Genomic DNA, 23,632 nt, shown 5'->3' on the forward strand with positions numbered 1-23,632 from the left:
CAGGAGAATCCAGCTGGGGTAAGAGAATTCCAGTGGGGCAGGAGCAGCCCAGTAAGAGCTGCTCCATGGGAATGGGAGCATCCCAGTGGAATTTTCTGTAGATACAAAGGGATTTTTCTATAGGAAAAAAAGGGAGTTTTCTGTTGGGAAAAAAAAAGGAGTTTTGTGGCAAAAAAGGTTTGGGTTTTTTTTTCTTGGAGAAAAAGGGAGTTTTCTGTTGGAACCAAAGTTTCCTGTGGAAAAAAGCTTCTGAACTTTGCCTTTTCCCTGCTTTCATTCCCCTCTCCGGGTGTTTTTTTTGGTGCTGATTAAATCCTTTCCTTCCCTTTTGATCTTATTTATAGCCCGGCCAGCACTCATCTGGCAACTATTATGGGATGGCGGGCACATGAAAGGGCTGGGGAATGGACTCATTTGGAATACACACATCCAACGGGATGGGATGGATTTGCTGGGGGGGTTAAGCCAGGTTTAGCTGGGCTTGGCTTTGGAATCAGGCCTATCTCAGCCCTGGGTTAACACACAGCACCCTTTCAATTCCCTGCTGGATTTATCCTGTGGGATAAAGGACAAGGAATGTTGCTGTGGTGGTACCGGCATTGGGAAGTTTGGGGGTGGAAGGGGATGGGCTTGGGGTCCTTCCCAATCCAGATGAGTCTGGGATGAGGGAGCAGCTTCCTGCTGGGAATGTAGTGGCAGTGACCCCCATTCCTCCTGGATTTCTATTCCTCCTGGATCCCATTTCCTCCTGGTCTTGGGGGCCTGGATCCCAATTCCTCCTGGTTTTGAGGGCCTGGATCCCAATATCTCCTGGACCCCAATTTCTCCTCATCCTGGAGGCCCAAATCCCAGTTTTTCCTGTCCCCTCCCAGTTCCTCCTGGATTCCAATTCCTCCTGTCCCCGCTAATTCCTCTTGGTCATTCCTTCCTTGCCTCCATCACCCCTTTTCCTTAGGGAAGGTGGAACCCTGAGCTGGCAGGGAGGTATCCCTTTGGATTTGGGATTGGGTGGTTAATAAATCCCTGTGGATGTGTCTCCTGATGTCGGGAATGCAGTGACACAGGGAACATCAGGGGCTGTCAGGAGGCTGAGCCACCATTCCGAGTGCGCTGCCAACTCGCGATTCCCGACGGATTTCCTGGCTCCAGGGAGAAATTGTGAAGCCCCCAATTAAACAGATGGGCCTGGAGATAATTGTCAGCTGTGCTGGAGAGGGGACAGATGGGAAGGAATCCGGGAGGCACCTTGGGAATGGGAATGACATTTTACCTGCCCAAGTGTCTGTCACGGCCATGGACCATCTGTGCCCTCCGTGAGGAGCATCCCAGGGCCGGGGCTCATCCCGAGGGATCTGGGGGCTTGGGCTTCCTGAGATTTCCCTTTTTGGGAAGTTGAGAGCTGGATTTTATCATTGGTTGTGGCTGCCCCATCCCTGGAATATCCAAGGCCGAGTTGGACAGGGCTTGGAGCAAACTGGGATAGTGAGTGTCCCTGCCCATGGCAGGGGGTGGAATGGGATGATCCTTAAAGTCCCTTCCAACCCAAACCATTCCAGGATTCCATGACTTAAACCCAGTGCCTTTGGCACCTCCAAGCCTCAGTGGCAGAGAAGGGTTCTCCCAAATCCCAAACTTTGGGATTGAAGCCCTGGAAGAGGCTGCTCAGGGCGGGGGTGGAATCCCCATTCCTGGAGGGATTTCAAATCCATGTGGATGTGGCACTTGGGGACATGGCCTTAGAGGCCTTTCCCAACCTAAATAATTCCCTATTCCAACGAAAAGCTTTTGGATAAACAGCTCAGAATTCCCCGCTTGCAAAACCTCTGCACCAAGTCTTTCCTCCTCAAATCCCAGCGGAATTCTACACCCGTTTGGTGGGCGAGGAGCATTGAGAGCCTCAGGGGTTTTCCTGAGCCCGCGGGCGGAATTCCAGAGGTGTCCTGAGGGCTGCCCATGTCCTGCAGGTGGGAGCGCACCGGGAGGACGGGGTGAGCCTCCGCGGGAGCCACTCGCTCGTGCCCAACCAGGTGCCCGTCCCGCAGCTTCCCGTCCAGTCAGCCACGTCCCCGGACCTGAACCCGCCCCAGGATCCTTACAGGGGTGAGTGGACATTCCCGCATCCCTGTTGGAATTGTGCTCTGGTGGGACTCTTCAGTGAGCTCAGCCTTGTGGTTGTCCAGGATCCAGGAACTGGGGGGTTGGCTTGGAGTGAAATCCACCTGCGATCCCTGAGCTGGCTGGGGGGTGGTGGTTGCTCTTGGAATGAGCTGGGAATGAGCTGGGATGGGTAAGGGCTTGGAGCAACCTGGTCTTGCAGAAGGTGCTCATGGAAGAGGGGTTGGAATGAGATGGTCCTTAAAATCCCTTCCAACACAAACCATTCCATGATCTGGGATGGATAAAACCTAGGCCAGGGCTTGGAGCAACCTAGTCCAGTGGAAGGTGTCCCAGCCCATGGAAGAAGGGTTGGAATGAGGTGATCCTTAAATCCTTTCCAAGCCAAACTGGCCAGGTTGGAGCAGCCTGGGCTAGTGGGAAATGTCCCTGCCCATGGCAGGGGTTTGGAATAAGCTGATCCATAAAATCCCTTCATCCCAAACCTTTCCATGGTTCTATGATCCCAGGAAGTGTTCAGGGCCAGGTTGGAGCAACCTGGGCTAGTGGAAGGTGTTCCAGCCCATGGAAGAACTGTTGGAATGAGGTGATCCTTAAAATCCCTTCCATCCCAAACCATTCCATGATTCTGTTATCCCTGGAAGTGTCCAAGGCCAGGTTGGACAGGGCTTGGAGCAACCTGTGGGAGGTGCCCATGGAAGAGGGATTGGAATGAGAGGATCCCTAAAATCCCTTCCAAGCCAAACCAGCCAGGCTGGAATAACCTGGGCTAGTGGGAAGTGTCCCTTCCCATGGCAGGGCTTTGGAATGAGCTGATCCATAAAATCCCTTCTGACCCAACCCATCCCACCACTCGGGTGCCCTTCCTGACCCGCCCTCCCCATTTTCCTGCAGGAATCCCGACAGGACTGCAAGGCCAGAGCGTCTCGTCGGGCAGCTCCGAGATCAAATCCGACGATGAGGGCGACGAGAACCTCCAGGACACCAAGTCTTCGGAGGACAAGAAACTGGAGGATGACAAGAAGGATATCAAATCCATTACTAGGTCAAGATCTAGGTAACGGGAGAAACAGTGTCGCTTCATTTAATTCCTGCGTGGATTTCGATGAAGTGAACGGAACAGGCGGAATCGCGGAGCGCCTGGCCCGGCAGGACCCGCCACTTTTGGGGGACCTGCGCTCCAGGACGGCCTCCCATTCCAACAATTCCCAAATTTGGCCACTGAGAAATGATGTTAGGCCAAAATCAATCGATTAGGCTCTTAGCCCTCTCATCCCATGCTTCCAAATTGGAATACGGTTGGATTTGCTTTGCTTTTATGTATTATTTGTCATTCCCAGTCCTTGATTGCTGTAAATTCCGAGGGTTTGGAGCCTTAGTAAATTCTGAACGGATTTTTGGGAAGTTTAGAGCTGGATTTTATCATTGGCTGGGGCTGCCCAATCCCTGGCATGTCCAAGGCCAGGTTGGACAGGGCTTGGAGCAACCTGGGATAGTGGAAGTGTCCCTGCCCATGATGGCAGAATGGGATGAGCTTTAAGCTCCCTCCCAACCCAAACTGTTCCAAGATTCCACGATTTAAACCCAGAAACCTTTGGCACCTCCAACCACCCTCAGTGGCAAAGGGTTCTCCCAAATCCCAAACTTCGGGATTAAAGCCCTAGGAGAGGCTGCCCAGGGCAGGGGTGGAATCCCCATTCCTGGAGGGATTTTAAGCCGTGTGGATGTGGCACTTGGGGACATGGGCTGGTGTTGGACCCCATGGCCTCAGAGGCCTTTTCCAACCTAAGTAATTCCCTATTGCAACAAAAAGCTTTGGATAAACAGCTCAGAATTCTCACCTTGCAAAGCCTCCACACCAAACCCTTCCTCCTCAAATCCCCGGCCCAGCTTTGGTTGGAACAACGAGCGGCTCGGGAATTCTTGACTGTGGAGCTTCTGGCCGATTGCCCGCCGTTCGAAAATGCCGTGTGCCTTCCGTCCTGCAGCAATAATGACGACGAGGACCTGACCCCGGAGCAGAAGGCGGAGCGGGAGAAGGAGCGGCGCATGGCCAACAACGCACGGGAGCGGCTGCGCGTGCGTGACATCAACGAGGCCTTCAAGGAGCTGGGCCGCATGGTGCAGCTCCACCTCAAGAGTGACAAGCCCCAGACCAAGCTCCTCATCCTCCACCAGGCCGTGGCCGTCATCCTCAGCCTGGAGCAGCAGGTCCGAGGTCAGTCCCGCGGGCAGCGCCTGGGAACTCTGGAGTGGTGGGAATCTGTGGTCTCAGGGGGCTTTTCCAACCTCAAGGGGCTGAGAATAGGGGTGGTTGAGTGCCATGATGAGACCATAGGGATGTTTGAGCTCTCCAAGGTGGAAATTGGGATGTTGGAGTTCCATGATGGGAAAATAGGGATGTTGGAGTTCCATGATCTGAAAATGGGGATGTTGGATGTCTCCTTTCCCTCACAGAACGGAATCTGAATCCAAAGGCTGCGTGCCTGAAAAGAAGGGAAGAAGAGAAGGTCTCCTCGGATCCGCCCCCGCTGTCCCTGGCAGGACCCCACCCTGGGATGGGAGATGCCTCCAATCACATGGGACAGATGTAAAAAGGTAGGATTGGGATCAGTCACTTCCGGGATGGACCATTCCCACATGTTCCCTGTGGGGAGGGATCATTGTCCTGAGTTGGAGGTGACCACAAGGATCGTCCAGTCCAACTCCTGGCCCCTGGACAACCTCAAAATCCCACCGTGTCCAAACGCTTCTGGATTCCCTGGGAATGGGGATTCCAGTGCCCAGCAACTCTCTGGATGAAGATCTTTTCTCTAAATTCCAACCTGACCCTGCCCTGGTGCAGCTCCAGGATGTTTCCGTGGGTCTCATCGCTGGGCACCCGAGGGAATGGTGGGAAGTGGGTCAGGAGAGGGTGAGGTTGGATATGGGGGATGGATGTTAGGGTTGGAATTAGGGATGGATATTACTGTTGGATGTTGGGAATGGATATTAGGGATGGATATTGGAGTTGGATATCAGGGCTGGATATTAGGGTTGGAAATTAGGGATGGATAGTACTGTTGGATATTGGAGTTGGATAATAGGATTGGCTATTAGGGATGGATATTAGGGATGGGTATTTAGGTTGGATATTAGGGATGGGTATTTAGGTTGGATATTAGGGATGGGTATTTAGGTTGGATATTAGGGATGGGTATTTAGGTTGGATATTAGGGCTGGAAATTAGGGATGGATATTAGGTATGGATATTAATGTTGGATATTTGGGTTGGATGTTAGGACTGGATGGCAGGGTATTTTGAATGGATACTGGGCTTGGATATTAGGGATGTATAGCAGGGTTGGATATAAGGATTGGATATTAGGGATGGATATTAGGGATGCATATTAGGGTTGAATATTAGGGTTGGAAATTAGGGATGGATAGTAATGGATATTTGGGTTGGAGAGTAGGGCTGGATATTAGGGCTGGATTTAGGTATGAATATTGCTGTTGGATGTCAGGTTTGGATTTTAGGGATGGATATTGAGTTTGGATATTGGGGTTGGATATCAGGGTTTGAGATCAGGATTGGATATCAGGGGTGGATATTAGGGTTGGATGTTAGGACTAGAATTAGGGATGGATATTACTGTTGGATATTAGGGCTGGAAATTAGAGTTGGATAATAGGGCTGGGATTAGGGATGGATAGTAACAGATATTTGGGATGGATATCAGGGTTGAAATCAAGGTTGGATATTCAGGATGCTCTGACCCTTCTCAAGGGACTTTTGGGGCCCTTGATTCCCAGGGCAGTTTCCTGGGAAGAGGGTGGACCAAACTCCTGCCTCCCCCTTCTGATGGGCCCTTTCCCTTCTCCCACAGGTCCAAGTCGCCGTGTTCCTGCCCGGAAAAGCGAGAGACCACTTCCTTATCCGCTGTATTCTCTTAAATCCCACAGAAACACTTCTCCTTGCGAAACCCCTTTGTTTTGTAAGATAAGACAAGTCTGAGCAGTTCTGAATCCCAGACGCAAGAGATTCCAGCATTCCCGAGGGAAAAAAAAACCACAAAAAACCCACGGAACCCAACGAGAAAAAAATGAAACAAAAAAGTGCAACTTTTGGAGGGATGACTCTCTTTGAACATATCAAGCAGAATGTCCAACTTGGAATTCCGAGACTGAATGGCAATCTTTTTCCACACTGTGGGACAATGCATTTGTGCCTAAAATTCCTTGGTTTTTTTTGGGTTTTTTTGGGTTTGAGGTTTTTTTTTTCGGTTTTGTTTTTGGGGTTTTTTTTTTTGGTGGTGGTTTTTCGGTGGTGGTTGTTTTTTTCTTTTTGGTTTTTTTTTTTTGGTTTTTTTTTGGACAAAAAAAACAAAAAAGGGAAAAAAAAACCATAAAAAAAAAAAGAAAAAAAAACCAAACAAAACAAAGAATTTGTAAAAGCCTGAGGATTTAAAAAAAATATTTAATTTAAAAACAAACAAACAAAAAAAAAAGGTAAACTTGCAATAATGATAAAAAGTGTACTTCTGAAGAGGGGAAAAACGAGACAAAAAATGAGGGAAAACGACGGAAAATGAGTTTTTTTTTGTTTTGGGGGTTGGTGTTTCTGCTCTTTATCCGCCGGAATGAGATATTTCCAAAATATTCCTGAAACCAGCAAAAACGTCCCAACGAAACGAAACGGAAAAAAAATAGAACCTGAGAATTTTAGCCATTCCTTAGGGTAGGAGAAACAGATGGATCTTATAGACCTATGACAAATATATATATATATAAATATATATATAAATCTATATGAGAAATTTAGTGGAGATGATGGGTAAGGTTTTGTTCCTTCGGTTCCGACTTTTTTATTTTGGCTCCTGTAAAAAAAAAAAGGGAAAAAAAAAGGAAAAAACCACAACAAAATGACAAAAAAAAAAGGAGAATAGGATTAACTTTTTTAAGAAAAAAAAAGACAAAAAGAGAGCTTTTCCTGTAAATACGGAATTTTTCGAGGGGGGAATTCTCCCCCTTCTTTTCCTTGTTTTTTTTTTTTATTATCGTTATTTTTGGGTTTTCCCCGTTTTCCTGGAGCCTGGAGTGCCGACTCCACGCCAAGCGGGTGGAACCACCGGCCCCGCCGTTGCTTCTCATCCATAACAAATTTCCTGGGATTTTAGGGGGCAGAGGGTGGGGGTGGGAAATTTAAAAATACAAACAAAAAAACAAACAAAAAAAAGCCAGATTTGGGCCCCGTTTTTTCCCGGGATTTTCCGAGGTGCAAGGTTAGGATGCTACAATGTTACCACTGTGCCTTCCAATGTTTCTCCATCGGCAAAACATCCCATCCTCCGAGTGGCTGATTCCGCGTTCCCTCTTTGTGTAGCGATTCCAGGGGCTGGGAGGGGGAGGGGAGGGAGGGGGGAATTCCAAGGAGTGGGATGGATCGACTCCATGTGCGGACTTTCCCCCCCCCCGTCGTTTTCCTCGTTTCCGAGTGGATTTTTTCCCCCCGAGCGCCTCATTTTTGTTGTTGTTTTTTTTTTTCCGTGGGAAATGCCAATTTTTTGGGTCCTAACGAGCCTTATGAGTCCTAAAGCATTAAGTTGCACTTTGTCCAGGAGGGGGTTGATTCCCGGAATTCTCTGGCCAGTACAAAGGAAGTTTTTCCCGACCACGCCGCCGGTGGCACCGCAGCTCCGAAGTCTCGGCACAACCTGACTTCCAGAGTGACTCCCAATCCTGAGTGACTTTGGTGTACAGAACCACGCCAGTGCTCATTAAATATTTATCAGCATCCCTTTCCGTCTCCAATCCCATTTTTTTCCCAGCCCGGCGTGGCTTTCCAATCCAACCCTCCCCCTCCCCCTTTGTCCGAGTCAAATTCCCGCTGAATAAACGCCATAAATCCATCCCCGAAACGGTCTAAACGTTCCATCTGTTCTCCTGGTTTGCCAGTTTTCCAGAGGCCTGGGAACAAAAACAAACCAACCAACCACAGACAAAAAGAGAGACGTTTGTACATTTTATGCAACAAAACCCGGCCCGGCCGGATCGTTATTTTGGAATTGTGTATGTAAAAGTTCTATTTTTCCATGTAGATTCTCGTTATTCCGTGTTTTCCTACGTTGTGTCGGGGTCGGGGCATCGCGGTGGTTTTTTTTTTTCCAGTGGATCGAATTCTGGGTGGTTGAACGAACAAAAAAGAATCCCATGGAGTGTCCTTGAAGGGAAAGAAAGAAATGGAATTTTCCCGCAAAAAAACGAGAAGAACCCAATTCCCCACGTGCTCCCGGAGAATCCATTCAGGAAACTTCCCGGCTTTTGAGGTGTTGATAAGTTGCCAAAATGTGGAGGTGGAGTCAACTGGGAAAAACCAAGCCTGGGCTTAAATCCAGGCAGGAATAAGGCTGGACTCGGAGCTGGGCTTAGCTGAGGGAGGGTGAGAATTCGGGAATTCCGGAGCTGGGAAGAGCATGATGCCAAGGAACACGAGCCATAAATCCCATTTCCCAGGAGGTCTCAGCCCTGTTGGATCATGTTGGATTGGGGTGTCCGAGTGGGTCACTCCACCAGGATCAGGATTGGGATCAGCAGGAAATTGAGATTTCAAGGATTGAAATGCTGGAAAACCCCAACTTGATGTTTATTAAACCCAATTTGTGGATGGAAAAGAAATGAGGAATTTCGGGAAAAGAAATGAGGAATTTCATCCCTGGAACTGGAAAAAAGCCAGGGAAAGGTTTCCTTGTTCCATCCATCCGAGATGCTCCCTCAGCCAGCCTAGATGGAAGAGCTGAAGATCCCGCTCTGGATGAGCCAAGATTTAACAAAACCATCCCCCTTGAGTGTCTGATCCATGATTTTTCCATTTTTTCCCAGCTCAGGGAAGGCCTGCGCGTCGTTCTCCGAAGCCATGGAGGTTTTTATTCCCCGTGGGAATAAAACCAGGCTGAAAGCTCCCTGAGAAAAGGCAAAATCTTGATTTTTTTAGCAGCTTTTTCCCGCCTGGATCCACCTCCACATGGCAGGAATTTATGGATCTGCTGGATTGGGAATGTTCAGCTGGAGCTGCGTTGAGCTGCAAGGACGCTCCAAGTGCCAGCAAGGCAACTTGTAGTGATTCAGTCTTCCGAGGTTTTTTGGGATTGTTTTCCAGGATTTCGGGGGGCTAGGAGGGGGGGAAGGTGCCGGAAAGGGTGGTCAGGGAGAACTTACCCATATCCAGACTCCAACAATCCCAAGCAGTGCCAGGAATGAGGAGATTTCAATGGAAAGAAGCACAAACTCCCGAGGAAAAAAAGCAACAAAATTAAAAAAAAAAAAATAAGGGGGGGGAAATTGAAAAAACCTGGAGGAAAAAAAAATCAGGAAAATTCCAACTTTTCCACTAGTTGACTGGAAAAAAAAGAACTTGGAGGTGGAAAGGTGGAATAGTGAGAAATTCCAACACAACGAGGCACCGGGGCCTGGGAAGGCCCAAGTTTTTTGTTCATTTCTGACTTTTTTGGGTTGATTTTGTTTTATTTTGTTTCTTCGGTTTTTTTTTCCTTTTTTTACTTGTTTTTTTGTTTTTCCTCTGGGACTTGAAGTCGCCTCATGTTCGTGCAGTGCTGGGCGTGGCCCCTCCTCATTTTCGAGTATTTTAGCCCTTCTGTAATGGTGAGAAATGATTATGAACTGTGGCCTTTTTTCCTTCTTGTTACTTGTGATGCAATTTCGGTGAAAAAAATAAGAATTAAAAAACAGAAAAAAAAAAAGGTGAAAAAAAACCACTGAAAAAGCCTAAAAAAAAAAAAAACACAAACAAAAAAAAAAGCGAGAGGTTTTACCATGTATCAGTGCCTGGCTTTTTGTTATAAAGCTTCGTTTGTCTAGTGCTCTTTTGGAATAAAATAGACGTAGGACACCCTTGTAGGATGGAAAAACTAGAGAATCCACCTCAGTTTACCGACAAGAAAAAAAATAAATATATTTGGCTTATTTTTCACAGGAGCGATTGCCTTTTCTGCCAGGAGAAAAGAGAAAGAGAAAGAGAGAGAAAAATTAAAATAAGGGGAAAAATATAAGGGGAAAATATAAGGGAAAAAATAAGGGGAAAACTATAAGGGAAAAAATAAGAGAAAAAATAAGGGAAAAAATAAGGGGAAAAATAAGGGGGAAAAGGAAATTAAAAAATAAGGGCAAAAAATAAGTGAAAAAAAGAAGAAAAATAAGAGAAAAAAGGGAAAAATAAGGGAAAAAGGAAAAAAAAGAGGGAAAAAATAAGGGGAAAAGGAAAAAAGGGAAAAATAAGGGGGAAAAGGAAAAAAATAAGGGAAAACCTATACAATAAGAAAAATATAAAGGAAAAAATAAAGGGGAAAATATAAGGGACAAAAAGAAAAAATGTAAGGAAAAAAATAAGAGAAAAAAGGGAAAAAGGAGAAAAAAATAAGGGAAAAATCGGGGGAAAATAGGAGAAAAAATAAGGGGGGAAAAGAGGAAAAATAAGGGAAAATATAAGGGAAAAAATAAGGGAAAAAAATAAGGGGAAAAATAAGGGGGAAAAAAAGGGGGGGAAATAAGGGGAAAAAATGGGGAAAAAATAAGGGGAAAATAATAAGGGATAAAAAAAGGGAAAAAATTATGGAGATTGGTTCCATCTGTGCGGGACTTTCCGGAGCAATAAAGGTGCCCTTGGGACAAAGTGACACCGCGTCGCTCCTTGTGGAGTGGGAGTGGGGTGGGAATGGGGGTGGAAAGGGGAACTGGGTGGGAATGGGGAGGGGATGAGGTAGGAATGGGGAAAATGGAGGGACAGGTTGGGAATGTCTTTGTTCTGTTATGGAGAATACATGGAACATGTGGAATACAGGGAATATAGGGAAGATATTTTATCTGTAGGATATAGAAGATATATAGAAGATATTTCATATATAGGATATAGGGAATATATTAGGTATAGGATACATAGCATATATTTTTTATATAGGATATATTTTATATCGAGAATATATAGAATATAGGGAATATATGGAATATCTTTAATCTGTAGGATATATAGGATATCTAGAATATATGAAATATATTTTATATATAGAAAATCAGATAATATCGGTAATACAAGTAATGTGTAGAATAGTTATAGATTTAACAGATAATAGGTAACAGGTGACATGGATATATAGATAATGTAGATGTATAGAAAAGAAATTATACAAAGAGTATAAATAGTAGATGAGAAATAATATAGATAATATAGATAATATGAATTATAGATATTATGGATAATAGAAAATATCGATGTATAAATAATACAGAGAAGGGATTATAATAGAGAATATAGATCAGAGATAATACATATAATATAGATAATATATATCAGAGAATATAGATAATAGTAGATATCATAGATAATAGAGATAATAGATGATAAGCTTTATAGATATAGATAATAGATGATAATAGAGAATATAGATGTATAGACAATATAGATAATAGTGATAATGAAAGATAGGTGATAATAGTATAGATAATAGTGTACATATATAGATAATGGATAATATAGATAATATGGAAAAAGAGAATATAGATATAGAGAATACAGAAAATAGATGATAATAGATAATATAGATCTATAGATAATATAGTTAATATGGCTATGTAGATAATACAGATTATAGCTGATGGTAATAGATATAGATAATATGGATAGTAGATAATAGAGATGTATAGATAATACAGACATTAGATGATATTAGAGAATATAGATAATACAGATATAGACAGATACAGATATATAGATAATATAGGTGATGATAATAGACTATATAGATACATCGATAATTGATTATATATATAAAATATGGATAATAGACAATATTTACACATAAATAATACAACTAAGGGATTACAATAGAGAATATAGATATATAGATAATACAGATAATGGATGATAACAGAAGAATATAGATAATCTGAAAATTGATAATATAAGTAATAGATGATAATAGGTGATAATATATAGTATAGATATATAGATTATAGATAATTTTTATGTGATAAATAATGACTAATATAGGTATATAGATAATACCCATAATGGATGATAATAGACAATATAGAAAATATGGATTACGGATATATATGTATCCATATATATATATATAAAATACGTAGATATTACAGATAATAGATTATAATACATAATATAGATAATAGATAATATAGATAATACGGATAATATAGATAACAGAATATAATTAAAGATAATACAGAAAATAGATGATAATAGGGAATATACATACTACAGATATAGAGATAGTAGATTAGACGGATAATACGGATAATAGATTATAATCCATAATACACCGCCCCCAGCTCGCGCCGGCCCCGCCCCCCGGCTCGCGCCGGCCCCGCCCCCTCTCCCCGCACCGCCTTTCGCGCGCCCGTTGCGCGCGCCCGCCCTCCGCGCTCGCTCTGCGCACGCGCCGCTCCGAGGCCCGGCGGCGCTCCGGGGGGTCGCGGAGGGCGCGCGGGACCGGCGGGACCCGGAGCTGTGAGGGCGGGAGGGGCTGGGGGGCTGCGGGGGCTCCGCTCGGCTCCGCTCGGCTCGGTTCGGCGCGGCTCCGCTCGGCTCCCGGGGCTGGCAGGGCTCACTGTGGAGCGCTCGGGAGGAGCACCATTCCGTGTGGGGGCTCGTCGGTAAGTCCCCCTTCCTCGGGGAATGACCCGTCCTGCGGCTTCTGGAGGGCTGAGCTGAGCTCGGGACAGGGCGGGGCGGCTCGGGTGGGCAAAGGCAGCCTCCTGCTGGACCGCTTTTCAATCCAAAACGGGAGGGAAATTTTGTCCACTGCTTACGGAGCACGATTTTGGGGCTGAATCGTTCCGAGGGACGTGTCCGGTTGAACGAGGTGTTTCACATTAACATTGAAAGGGCCCCAAATGCTGGGATTTGGGTCTTTCCGGCGATTGCTCGGTGGAAGCTCTTTGGAGAGGGGAGTCACGGCAGCTGTGCTGTGCCACACCCGGAGGGCAGGCGGCATCGCTTCCACGTGTGCTCCCGGAGAGCCGCCGCCTCCCCGAGGCCGGGACAGGGGGAGCGGCGGGCGGATTTCTTGGCCGCGCCAGGCGGAGGGAATCCCTCACCCCCCGGCCCGGGCCCTGCCGGGGAGAACCGGCCCCCGCTGCTGCCGGTGCCCGGGTGCACGTGCCCGGTGTCCCGGCACTGCCGGGTCCTGCCCGTCCGTTCCCTGTGGCGGGACAGCGGGGGGAGCGGGGCATCCGCGGCCAGGGGCCGCGCTGCCGCGGGGGGGGGAGTTGGAGGGGCCGGCGGCCCCCCAGGTGAGTGCTCCCCTGCCCGCGGGCGTGCGCTTGGATAGCTGCGTCATCCCTTGGGAGCTGCAGCCCGGGAATGTGTGTTTTCCAAGGCTGCGGGCTCCTGGCATCGATGGGGACGGGACAGGATGTTTGGGCAGGAGCTGGGGGGTGCCCTTGGGCAGTCCAAAGAAAGGGTGTTTTATGGCGTTCCCAGGAACTGCTCCAACAGCTGTAGACTTCCCCCTGCCTTCTAAGGCTAAGGATGTGGTGACAGCAAGAAGACAATTGGTGGGATTGGAGGCCACTTGCTGCCTTTTGGTCAGATGTGTAACTTGTGTAATGGGTGTGTTTCCTAGGGGAAAACATTCTGTAGTAGCCGTATGGTTTCCATGGACACCAAGTAAGTGCCACACCCTAGCGTGAGCCTTCAGGCCCTGCAAGTCCTCCCGCAGACTTGGTGAAGTATTGAAGTGTGACCTGACTGCTGGGAGTAAGGATATCTCTGGAAAATGGTAGTGCTGCCTGCTGAGCTGCTGTTTTTAGAGAAGAGGGTCCTGTGTGGCAGGTAGCAGACAGTGGACATGGCTTAGTTGCCACATCTGTCATTGATGGGCACGGCAATCTACAGCTGTGGTTCTTGGAACAGTGGTGGCTCGTGGCTGAAGTGCTGCTGTTTGAGAGGGCAGCGGTGGTGTCTGCTGCTGGGCAGATGCCTGGGAGTGGGTCATATCCAGGGGGCAGCGTAGGCAACATGAGCAGGATGTTGGAAGATGTGAGATTTCCTTGAAACTTCACCTGTTTGTTAGCCTTCCTCCTGTGGCTCTGAGTCTCTTCCGTAACTTGTGACCCGTGTCAGGTGGTGGGGTTTCCTTGGTTTGGTTTGGTTTTTCTTGATCAAATGGAAAGGGTGGGTTTTACCACGAGAAGGATTAAGGAGGTTGTAAGAAATGCTGGAGAGAGTTGTCTAATGTTTTTGTCAGGGTATCCAAGCTGTCTGCTGTCAGCCCAGAAAGGAAGGCAAGCTGCAGGGTTATTCTTGGCAAAGGGATGAAATAACTTTTGTTGTTGATTGGGCCTTTTATCGTTCTCAAAAATGAAGGAAATACTTCCGAAAGGCAACGTCGGTCTTGCAGGACGTTTATTTTTGCCAATCTGCGCTCCGGGAGTCCCCGAGGTCTTTGGGGGGTCAGTGGGGGGGCGCGGCTGCAGTGCCGCTCCCGGCCGTGTCCGCCAGGCGGCGACCGCGAGGCAGCGCCCGGCGGGAAGGAGCGGCCGCGCCGGGGCCGGGGGAGATCGGCACGGGAAAGGTTCACCTCGGACTGAACAGCGACACGTCTTCTTCTGCCTGGCTTTTCACACTCTCTCTCCCCGTGTTGTGCAGAACTTGTCGTTGCCAGCCTGCCTCGCATGAAAAGAGATTGGTTTGTATAAGTACGTTGTTTTAGTAGGAAGCCTCGTGCTTTCTATCGAGATAAAGCAGAGGGGGTTGTCTGTGGGGAGAACCTATTTTCTGTTTGGGTTCTACTGCACAAAATCAACATCAGTTTAGAGGCCTATAAGGATGCCTTTAAGATCTTGGATCTGCAAGATCTTGGAGCACGTGACTATGTTTCCCTGCACTGTCCCCGAGAGATCTAGTCTTGGCAGTGGCTGGAATTCTTCCTGATTTCTCAGCCTTTTGTTCTGGGCTAGAACAGTTCTGACAGTGGGAGCAGCTGATGACAAGTGTTTGTCATAGACCCTCGAAAGCCCTCCCAGTCTGCTGAGTTTAATGAAACAGCTTGAGTGTTTTGTCACTGGCTTCTTAGGGCTTAAATCCAGAGTTTGAAACGTCCTAAGGATGCCTTGTGGTTGAGGGAATGTCTTCCTGCTGAGTTCAGCAGGCATTCAGTGAATTTTGGCTTGGCAGGTGAATTCAGTCTGGTGGTTTTGTTTGTTTCCATACTCGGGACAGTGAACCAAATGTTCTTTTTCCCTTGCCGTGGGCGCTCTGAGGAGACCAAATGTCCAGAATGGTGCCGGTGATTTGGCTCGTGCACCTGCCGGGTGGAGGAGCAGGTTTGGCTCTGTGCAGCCCTGCTCTGGAGGCCGGCAGGGCGCTCTCTGGGTGCCCTGCAGCGCTGCCCTGGGAGCAGAACAGCCCACGCTGGGCTGTTCCTCAGGGCAGCTCTTGTGCTCTCTCTCGTCCTTTGCAGCGGAGGAGCCGGACCAGCTGCAGAGCCTGTTGCGGCCAAAGCAGTGCGAGCTGGCACCGGCTGTGCCAAAGCAGAGGAACTGCCCAGGCTGCCGGAGATGCTGAGGAAGGGCCGAGGAATTGGTGGTTACCGGGACAACCCATGGGCTGTAGCTGAGCTCCACCCACCGCCTGTCCAAGGAGCTGCAGGTAATGGAAAGCCAGCTTGTGACCCCCAACTCTTAAGAGCTCCAGAGACAGTTGGGTCCTTTTCTGAGCTCATCAGAAAGAAACGCCACCACTCCCGTTCTTGCCGGGACTGTGTGGCTGCCTGCCTGAAAGTTTATTTGTTTTTCTTTTCCTTGCTTTCCCCTCCTGCCCCACTGCTCGGTGCATTTCTTCAGCTGAGGAACAAAGTGAAGCGGGAGCGGAATGCCGGACTGCAGCACCAGAGGGAGCGTTGGAAGGAGCACAGCTTGGAGGCAGCGGTGCTGGAGAAGCGTGTCAGTGAGCTGCCAGAGCGCCTGGGGAAGAGAAAGGCAGCTCTGCCCCAGGAGGAGAATGTACCGGTAAGTGCAGGAGTTGTCCTAACAACAACAACATGAATTTTGTTGCCTGGAAAAGTCTGAAGTAAAAACTTGCTTGTGGGGAGGGAGGGCTGTTCAGATGCTGGACCTGTTGTCTTGATCCATTGTGTAGTGGAAGGCTTGTGGCATTAAAGTCCTTTTCATGGGGCATTAGTGTTAACCTGCTTACTCTTTACAGACAAGAAACCTTTTTGTGCTGTCGTGTTTTTTTTTTTTAATAAGAGGTTTTTTTGGGTTTTTTTTGTGGTTTTTTTTTGTTTTGTTTTGTTTTGTTTTGTTTTTGCTATTTCTACCTCAGGTTTATAATTCTTAAATGTTTTTCATAAAAGCCTCTTTAACCTTGGGGTATCATTTGCTGCTTGTTTTCTCCTTTGTGACTTCTGTTTCAAGCTCTGATGGATGGATCCTGTGGCCTAAAATTCTTGACGTTTTTGTCTTTTTTTTTTTCCCCAGAGTTTCTTCAGGTGGGATTTCCCCACAGCCAGTGGCTTCTGCTCCAAGGGGAGTGGCAGCAGTAGGTCCTTCTATCCAGTCCTCTGCTACGCCATGTATTGCTTCCAGACCTGAACTTGGGGTAAAAGCAGCATTCTTGAGTGGGACACAAGCCTTGCCGGGCAGCTGAGGGGCTGCTAAAATCACAAACTCCGCCCAACGTGGGAGCTGGGAACCGTTGACAAGCCGAAGCTCCTGCAGATGAGAGCTTACAATTACTAGTTCTTATCCAGACATGTTTTGGTTCACCTCACAGCTCTGTTTTGGTGTTTTGGGTTCTTTTTTCTGTTTGTTTTTAAAGCAAAGACTTATTTACAATGTGGGTCTCACTACTTGCAATTTTTTTTTTTAGTTCTCTTAGTGAGCAATTTGAGTTGTTAGACAGCGTGGACTGCAGAAGGATTTTTTGGTAAACCGATTGTTTTTTAGTTTATTTTAAAGCACTCCTAAAAACTCTACACCGGTGTGCGTTCGCTGCACCTGCCCTGGGGGCTGCAGGGAGAAGCAGCTGGGGGGGTTTGCTCTCTGCCCCTTTCCCACCTTCCCCTCGGTTCCCTGGGACTGCAGGGAATCCCAGCTCCCCTTGGCTTCTCCGGGGGCCTCGCGGCAGGGTTTCGAAGTGTGGCCCTGAGATTTTCTGGCCTTGGAACTGATGGCTGTTTCGGGGCACGTCTCAGCGGGCAGTGTGTCTTTTAACGCTTGCCGGGGCAGGAGAATTACGGCGGAAGAAAGCAAAGAAAGCCCAGAGCCTGGAGTAGGCAGGCCCGGGCCTCTGGTGAGCCCAGGCCTTGCTGCTCGGTGCCGATTGTGCCCGGGGCTTGTTCCTCACCGTTTGGTTTCAAATGAGAGGGGAGCAAGAGGCAGAACAGCCCGCTGCTGCTGCTGCTGGGGCTGAACTGTCTGCAGTGCCCGGGGGCTGGGCAGGACTTGGCCCCGATGCCTGCATTGCTCTGCAGCGGCCAGGGAGGGGTCCCAAAAGTCATCCCCCCGCCTGCTGTGCTGCACAGCAGGGGCTGGCTAGGCCGGTTCCCGGCCGGGGGAGCCCGGGGGAGGCCGTGCTGGGGCTGAGGGGCTGCTGCTCTCTGGGCCTCTCGGGCTTTGCCTTGGAATCACAAAGGTGACTAAATTGTTTTGTTGTGGAGTGTTTTGGGGCCGAGTTCATGCTCTTGGCTTGTTGTGTGTCAATTCCCAGCCATGGTCAGGGCTTCGCGGGGAGCGTTGCTGCTGCTGCTGCCGCTGCTGCTGCTGCCGGGAGAGAGAAGTCCTTTGGGAAGCTGGGATGGAAACAGCAACTCTGTGAATTGCCCAGCTTTTCCTAGGGAAGGGCAGGTTTTAGGGAAGAAAGGCCCGTCCTCGCGAAAGGCGCCGCGGGTCTCGCAAGGGGGGGGCCGCGCGGCTGCAGTGCCGTTCCCGGCCGTGTCCGCCAGGCGGCGACTGCGAGGCGGCGCCCGGCGCTCGGGGGCGGGCTGGGAAGCGGCGCCTGCGCAGAGCGAGGCGTTGGCCGGGGCCGGGCCTGGAGCGCTCGGGGCCGCCGGGCAGGGCAGGGGCGGGGGACCGGCCGGGGCGGGGAGGGGGGGGGGGGGGGGGGGGGGGGGGGGGGTAAGAGCAGGTTTTAGGGAAGAAACGCCTGTAGCGAGTAATCAGAAGAGAAGGGTGAAAGCCAAGAGCCTTTGACTTCCCCAGTGCACTTAATTTTCTTGTTCTCCTCTCTTTAAGGACAGGGAAAATCATTGACTTGGGTCCAGCAATGCCAAATGTGTTGGGGTGTGAGCAGCCAAAGGCAACAGGCTCCAGCCCCACCGACTGGCGCTGGGGGCACCTGGTGCTGCCCGTGGGGTGGGGTAAGTCAGAGGGACACGTTTCTCTCCTCCTGGCTGTTGGCATTTGCTCCCTGGGCACTGGCTCTGTTTCCACTGCAGGCTGGTCCTTGCGTGCTGGGAAGGGTGGAGAGGAAGGGGCAAAGGGCTGGGTGAGCGTGGGGTCCCTGAGCTGTGGGGTTGGGCTGTGCTGAGTGGGGCAGGTGGGTCCTCGTTGGTGAGCCCGAGCCTTGGCTTGGGGGTTCAGGAGCCCGGGGGGGCCAAGCTGGGGGGTGTTTGCAGCTCTGCCAGGGCTGGAGCTGACACAGTGCTGGGGGAGAGCCTGGAGCTGGGCTGGGCCGGGGGACAGACGCAGGGGAGCTGGGGGAGGGTTTGGGACTCCCTGGGGGGAAAGGAGGGATGGATGGGCTGGATGGAGCCACAGGCCTGTGCTCCTGGGAACACACTTGTCCAGGGTGCTGGGATCCGGGTCAAACTCCAGTTCCCCTCCTGTCCAGGGATGCAGGGTCTGAGGGATTGGATTTCCCTGGGGGTTTGCAGGAGACCAGGAATGAGAGGAAACGCAGTGCCAGAGCAGGCTGTGTTTGCCTCTGAGGACAGAGAGCCTGTGGGCTGAGGTGAGATTGCTGTGAGTGTTGGGATGAGCATTCCAGGGAACGGGGAGCTTGGAATTCCAGGTGCTGATGGAACCATCGCCTTAGGTGTGTTTAGTTTGTGTCTGTGGGAGCTGGGATTTGGGCTGCAGAGCTGTTGCTGGGAACAAAGGGTGGAGAAAACCTGCTCCACGGATGTGTAAGGAAGGATGGAGTAGCAGGGAAGGGGAGTATTTCTAGACAGTATCAATATTCTCCATGTGGGATGGAGCAGCAATGGGGGTGGTTTGGTTTGGCCTGGGCCGGTCAGGATCCACCATAAACAACCCACCAGACCCTGAACCCTCACTGGACATGTCCAGCCCCTCAACAGAAACCCAAGTTGTTCATTAACTGTTACAGAGGAAAAATGATTGGTAATTGCTTCTGATCCGTGGAGAATCTCCTTTGGAATGATCAAGCAGAGAGCGTACCAAGGCAGGCAGAGCATTTCTTTTGGCTCTTTTTTTTTTTTCTGGTTTGTCATTTTCTCTTTGGCTTCAATGCGTTTTGTGTGCTCCTGTTCAGGAAGCAGCAAATATATCCTGATAAGCCCTGAATGTGCCAGGAGGTTTCAGCCGGGAGGAAAGGAGCTGTGGAAGAAAAGCAGCCTAAAAATAGCCAGTGGGGATCATCAGGTTTTCCAGCCAAGAAGAACAAGGAGAGAGATGAGGGAATGGGGTTCCAATTCCTAATGATTTGGTGGGTGCAGGAATGATTTGTGTGTGTTTTCCAGTCCCTTTGGATTCCTGAGATGATTTTAAAATGATGGCTTTAGCAATCAACTAAATCGGAGATGTTGTTTTTGAGAGGAAATGATGCCAAATCAATGCAGAGTTTTGGGTCAGTTTTGGGGATGATTTGGGTCAGGTTTTGGGGTCAGTTTTGGGTCATTGTTTGGGGTGATTTGGGTCAGTTTTGGGTCAGCTTTTGGGATGATTGGGGTCAGTTTTGGGTCAGCTTTTGGGATGATTGGGGTCAGGTTTTGGGGTCAGTTTTGGGTCAGCTTTTGGGGTGATTTGGGTCGGTTTTGGGTCAATTTTTGGGGAGCACTGGGTGTTACTGGGGGCTGTTGGGGAGCACTGGGTGTTTACTGGGGAGCACTGGGTGTTACTGGGGGCTGTTGGGGAGCACTGGGTGTTTACTGGGGAGCACTGGGTGTTACTGGGGGTTGTTGGGGAGCACTGGGTGTTACTGGGTGTTTACTGGGGAGCACTGGGTGTTACTGGGGGTTGTTGGGGAGCACTGGGTGTTACTGGGTGTTTACTGGGGAGCACTGGGTGTTACTGGGGGTTGTTGGGGAGCACTGGGTGTTACTGGGGAGCACTGGGAGAGAAGATGAAAAATAAAGAGAATAAAAAATCAACGAAATAAAAAAGGAAATATAAAAAACAAAAGAAAATTAAAAAGAAAAGGCAAAAAAAACTAAAAAGGAAATAAAATGAAAATGAAATAAAAAAGAAAAAAAAAAAAAAAAAAAAAAGAACCCCCTTCTTGGGCACCCCGTTTCCTCTCCTCCCCCCCCCCCCCGAACCGTAAATTGCGGGGTCATCACCCCTAAAATGTGAGAAGGGGACCCGAAAATGTGGGTGGGGGAACCCCAGGGAGCCGAAAAAGCGTAGGGGGAGCCGCAGTAAGAAAGCGAAGCCGGGCGGTCGGGCGGCGGGGTGGGGGGGAAGCCAAGGTGGCGACGTCGGCGCATGCGCAGTCGTTGGCAAGACGCCGGCGATCACGTGGTAAGTAAGGGCAGCCAGGAGCGGGACCGGCGACGCATGCGCAGTGGCTCTCGTGCCGGTGCAGCGCTCCCTGCTCGAGTTAAGGGCCGGTTCCGGCGGCAGGGCGGGACTCGCGGTCTCCCGTCTCTCCCGGGGTGTGTGTGGGGGGGAATAACATGAAGATTTTTTGGGGTGAAAGCGCAGAAATTAGCGAGGAGGGACGCTAATTTGGGTAAACTCGGTCACCGGAAGTAGAGCGCAACCGGAAGTCCTCCAGGCCCCGGCCCGGAAGTCCGCCAAGCCCACAGTAAAGATGGCGCCGCCAGGACCGGAACGACCACACTAAAGATGGCGGCCCCGGCCCGGAAGTTCGCCCCGACGCCACACTCAAGATGGCGCCGCCAGGACCGGAACTTAGCCGAGGCCACACTAAAGAAGGCGGCGAGAGGCCCCCTCGCCTCAGAGAGGCGTCTTTCCTGTTGCCCGACCTCCGCCGCGACCCGGACCCCCCGCCCCGCGCCCGCAGCGCCGTCTCGCCGCGCCGCTTCCCGCTGTGGGGACGGGGCGGGGCGCTCGGCGGCGCCGGGCGCGGGAGGCAGGTTCGTGGGCGGCGGCAGGCACCGGCGCGGGCAGCCCCTTCTCGGCGCCGCGCGCGCGGCGCTCCGCCCGCCCGCCTCGTTCCGCTCCGCTCCGCTCCCCCCCCCGCTCTCCCCCCCGCTCTCCCCCCGCTCCCGCTCCCGCCGTGCCCTGGAGATGCTGTCGGAGCTGCGCCGCCGCCTTCCCCCCCCCCCCAGGAAGCGACCCACGGCGCCAGATCCGACGGAGATCGTCCCCGGGGTAAGCTGGGCGCCGCGGGTGGGCGCGGCCGCTCTTCTGCCTCTCCCGCGGCCATCGGCGACTGCAGGCAGGGGAAGCGACAGGCAAGTTTCTCGCCTCTGCGGAGAAACTTGCACCTGCGTGCCGCCGCAGGGCCGGGTTCGGATGTGCCCTGGCATTGCGCCCCCCCCCCCCCCCCCCCCCCCCCCCCGCGGGCAGGGTCTGCGCTGCCTCGGGGCCCCTGTCTGTGCTGCCGGGAGAGAGAAATCCTTTGGGAAGCTGGGCTGGAAACAGCAACTCTGTGAACTGCTCAGCTTTTCCTAGGGAAGGGCAGGTTTTAGGGAAGAAAGGCCCGTACTCGCGAAAGGCGCCGCGGGTCTCGCCAAGGGGGGGGGGGCGCAGTGCTGCAGCGCCGCGCGCGGCTGCAGTGCCGCTCCCGGCCGTGTCCGCCAGGCGGCGACTGTGAGGCAGGGCCCGGCGCTCGGGGGCGCTCTCGCAAGCGACGCCCCCGGGAAAGCGGCGGGGTTTGGGCACTGCCGGCCTTCCCCCGCAGTGCCCGGGCTGGCCCGGCGCCTGGCAAAACCTCTGAGGGAAAAGGCAAGCAACAACTGCGCTTCTTCTGCCCTTTCTTTAGCCAGGGACTGGAACACGGACAAAATCGAGGGGCTCTTTGACCTGGGCAGGCTCCGAGCATTTTTCAGCCTTCCCTAGCAGGGCATTCTCACCCTTTGAAAAGCTGAAAGGCTTTAACAGCTGGAGACGCGCCTGCAGCTGTGCAGATTAATGTAGTTTCTTTTAGGAAAGGAAGGGGAAGTTTTCCTCTTGTGAGCCTAAATACCGAGTCTACTCTGCTTTTTCCATCAGGTGACGAAGCTTATGGAAAAAAAGACCAAAGGCCTCGAGGTGAGTACATTCTACCGAGTTCTGCTTTTCTGGGATCGGTTTGGGAAAGTCACGTGAAATTCTAAAAAGCTTCTCTCCGTGTTTTCTAGTTGTTTTTTCAGCCTTGGTCTAAGTTTCATGTAGAAAAGGGCATAGAATTATTAGAACAGACAAACTAGGCTTTCTCGGGAGAGATGGAAGAAAAGTGTGCTGATTGCAGTTCTGCTTTTCTTGTCTTCCCTTCGACTGTCATTTCCTCTCCCCTGCTGTTCAAATAGGCAGCAATTAATTGCTCTGCTGAAGAGTTTGCTGTACTAAGTGTCTGTCAAATGGATGCCTTCAACTCAAGATAGCACCTGCTCCTTAGTTACAAAAAGTTCCTCACAGGAAATTTCCAGGCGTGCCCATAAATCTCCTTGCTGTTTGTTTGGGAGAACAGGGTTTTCTCGTCCGTAACGGAATAGTCGTGGCATTTGCTATGGAATGCTGGTGGCAATCTAGTCAGAAGAGGACCCCGTGCTTCACTAATTTTCCCTTTTTGCTGTTGGGGGTGACTTCTTCCCAGGGATGTTCTTCTTGACCCCCCGGGGCAAACGGAGGTGTCAGCGTCAGGAGCCATCCTAACTGAGGCCCTGGTAGGTGAGTGCTTTTTGTGTGACTGGACGGTGAAGCTGTCTGTGGGAATGACCTGGCTATTGCTCAGTGTAGTCCTAATTAAGGTGTCTTTTACTCCGTGTTCCCAGGCTTTCTCTTTCCCTTCGGTCGCCGTGGGTGTGCCGGACACCTCTGGCAGGACTAACCCCGTGGCTTTTATGTCCAGCGTGCTGTGCTGTGTGTGCCTGCAGGTAAGAAAAGCTGGGAGTGCAGTCCCTCTGCTTTGCTTGCTGTGTCTCTTGGGTAGTGATTTTGGAGGGGAATCCCAGAGCGATTTGGTTTGAAGGGGACCTTCAAAGGCCAGCCTGCCTTCCGTGGGCAGGGACACCTTCCGCTCTCATCCCCGTCTGGATGCTCCCAGTCCCATCCAGCCTGGCCTGGAACACTTCCAGGGACGGGGCAGGCTCAGCTTCCGTGTGCAGTGTGCTCTAATATCTCTCCACTGTCAACAGGAAAAATGTTGCCAGCG

At 50.5% G+C, this 23,632-nt stretch overlaps 1 protein-coding gene and 2 long non-coding RNA genes across 20 annotated transcripts in view; all 3 read left to right on the top strand.

Moving 5' to 3' along the window:
• Positions 1 to 10,084, top strand: part of LOC135404371 (transcription factor 4) — a 121,563-nt gene extending 111,479 nt beyond the window's left edge. For 17 of the 18 annotated variants that reach the window (XM_064639095.1, XM_064639093.1, XM_064639092.1 and 14 more), the window contains 5 exons: positions 1,965 to 2,100; positions 3,010 to 3,172; positions 4,104 to 4,333; positions 4,573 to 4,713; positions 5,985 to 10,084. In XM_064639095.1, the coding sequence (XP_064495165.1) occupies positions 1,965 to 2,100; positions 3,010 to 3,172; positions 4,104 to 4,333; positions 4,573 to 4,709 (666 nt within the window). In that variant the 3' untranslated portion in view covers positions 4,710 to 4,713; positions 5,985 to 10,084. The remainder of the gene's footprint in view (positions 1 to 1,964; positions 2,101 to 3,009; positions 3,173 to 4,103; positions 4,334 to 4,572; positions 4,714 to 5,984) is intronic. The other variant, XM_064639090.1, reaches the window with a different exon arrangement.
• A 2,462-nt stretch (positions 10,085 to 12,546) lies between these two features.
• LOC135405085 (uncharacterized) lies at positions 12,547 to 16,373 on the top strand. Its single transcript, XR_010425732.1, has 3 exons — positions 12,547 to 12,780; positions 15,591 to 15,778; positions 15,973 to 16,373. It is a non-coding gene; the product is annotated as an uncharacterized LOC135405085 (long non-coding RNA).
• A 1,867-nt stretch (positions 16,374 to 18,240) lies between these two features.
• LOC135406481 (uncharacterized) lies at positions 18,241 to 21,275 on the top strand. The gene is made up of 4 exons (XR_010426282.1): positions 18,241 to 18,488; positions 18,567 to 19,081; positions 19,625 to 19,966; positions 20,013 to 21,275. It is a non-coding gene; the product is annotated as an uncharacterized LOC135406481 (long non-coding RNA).
• The last annotated feature ends 2,357 nt before the right edge of the window (positions 21,276 to 23,632 follow it).

Source organism: Pseudopipra pipra, chromosome W, assembly GCF_036250125.1.
Source record: "Pseudopipra pipra isolate bDixPip1 chromosome W, bDixPip1.hap1, whole genome shotgun sequence".
Lineage (NCBI taxonomy): Eukaryota > Metazoa > Chordata > Aves > Passeriformes > Pipridae > Pseudopipra > Pseudopipra pipra.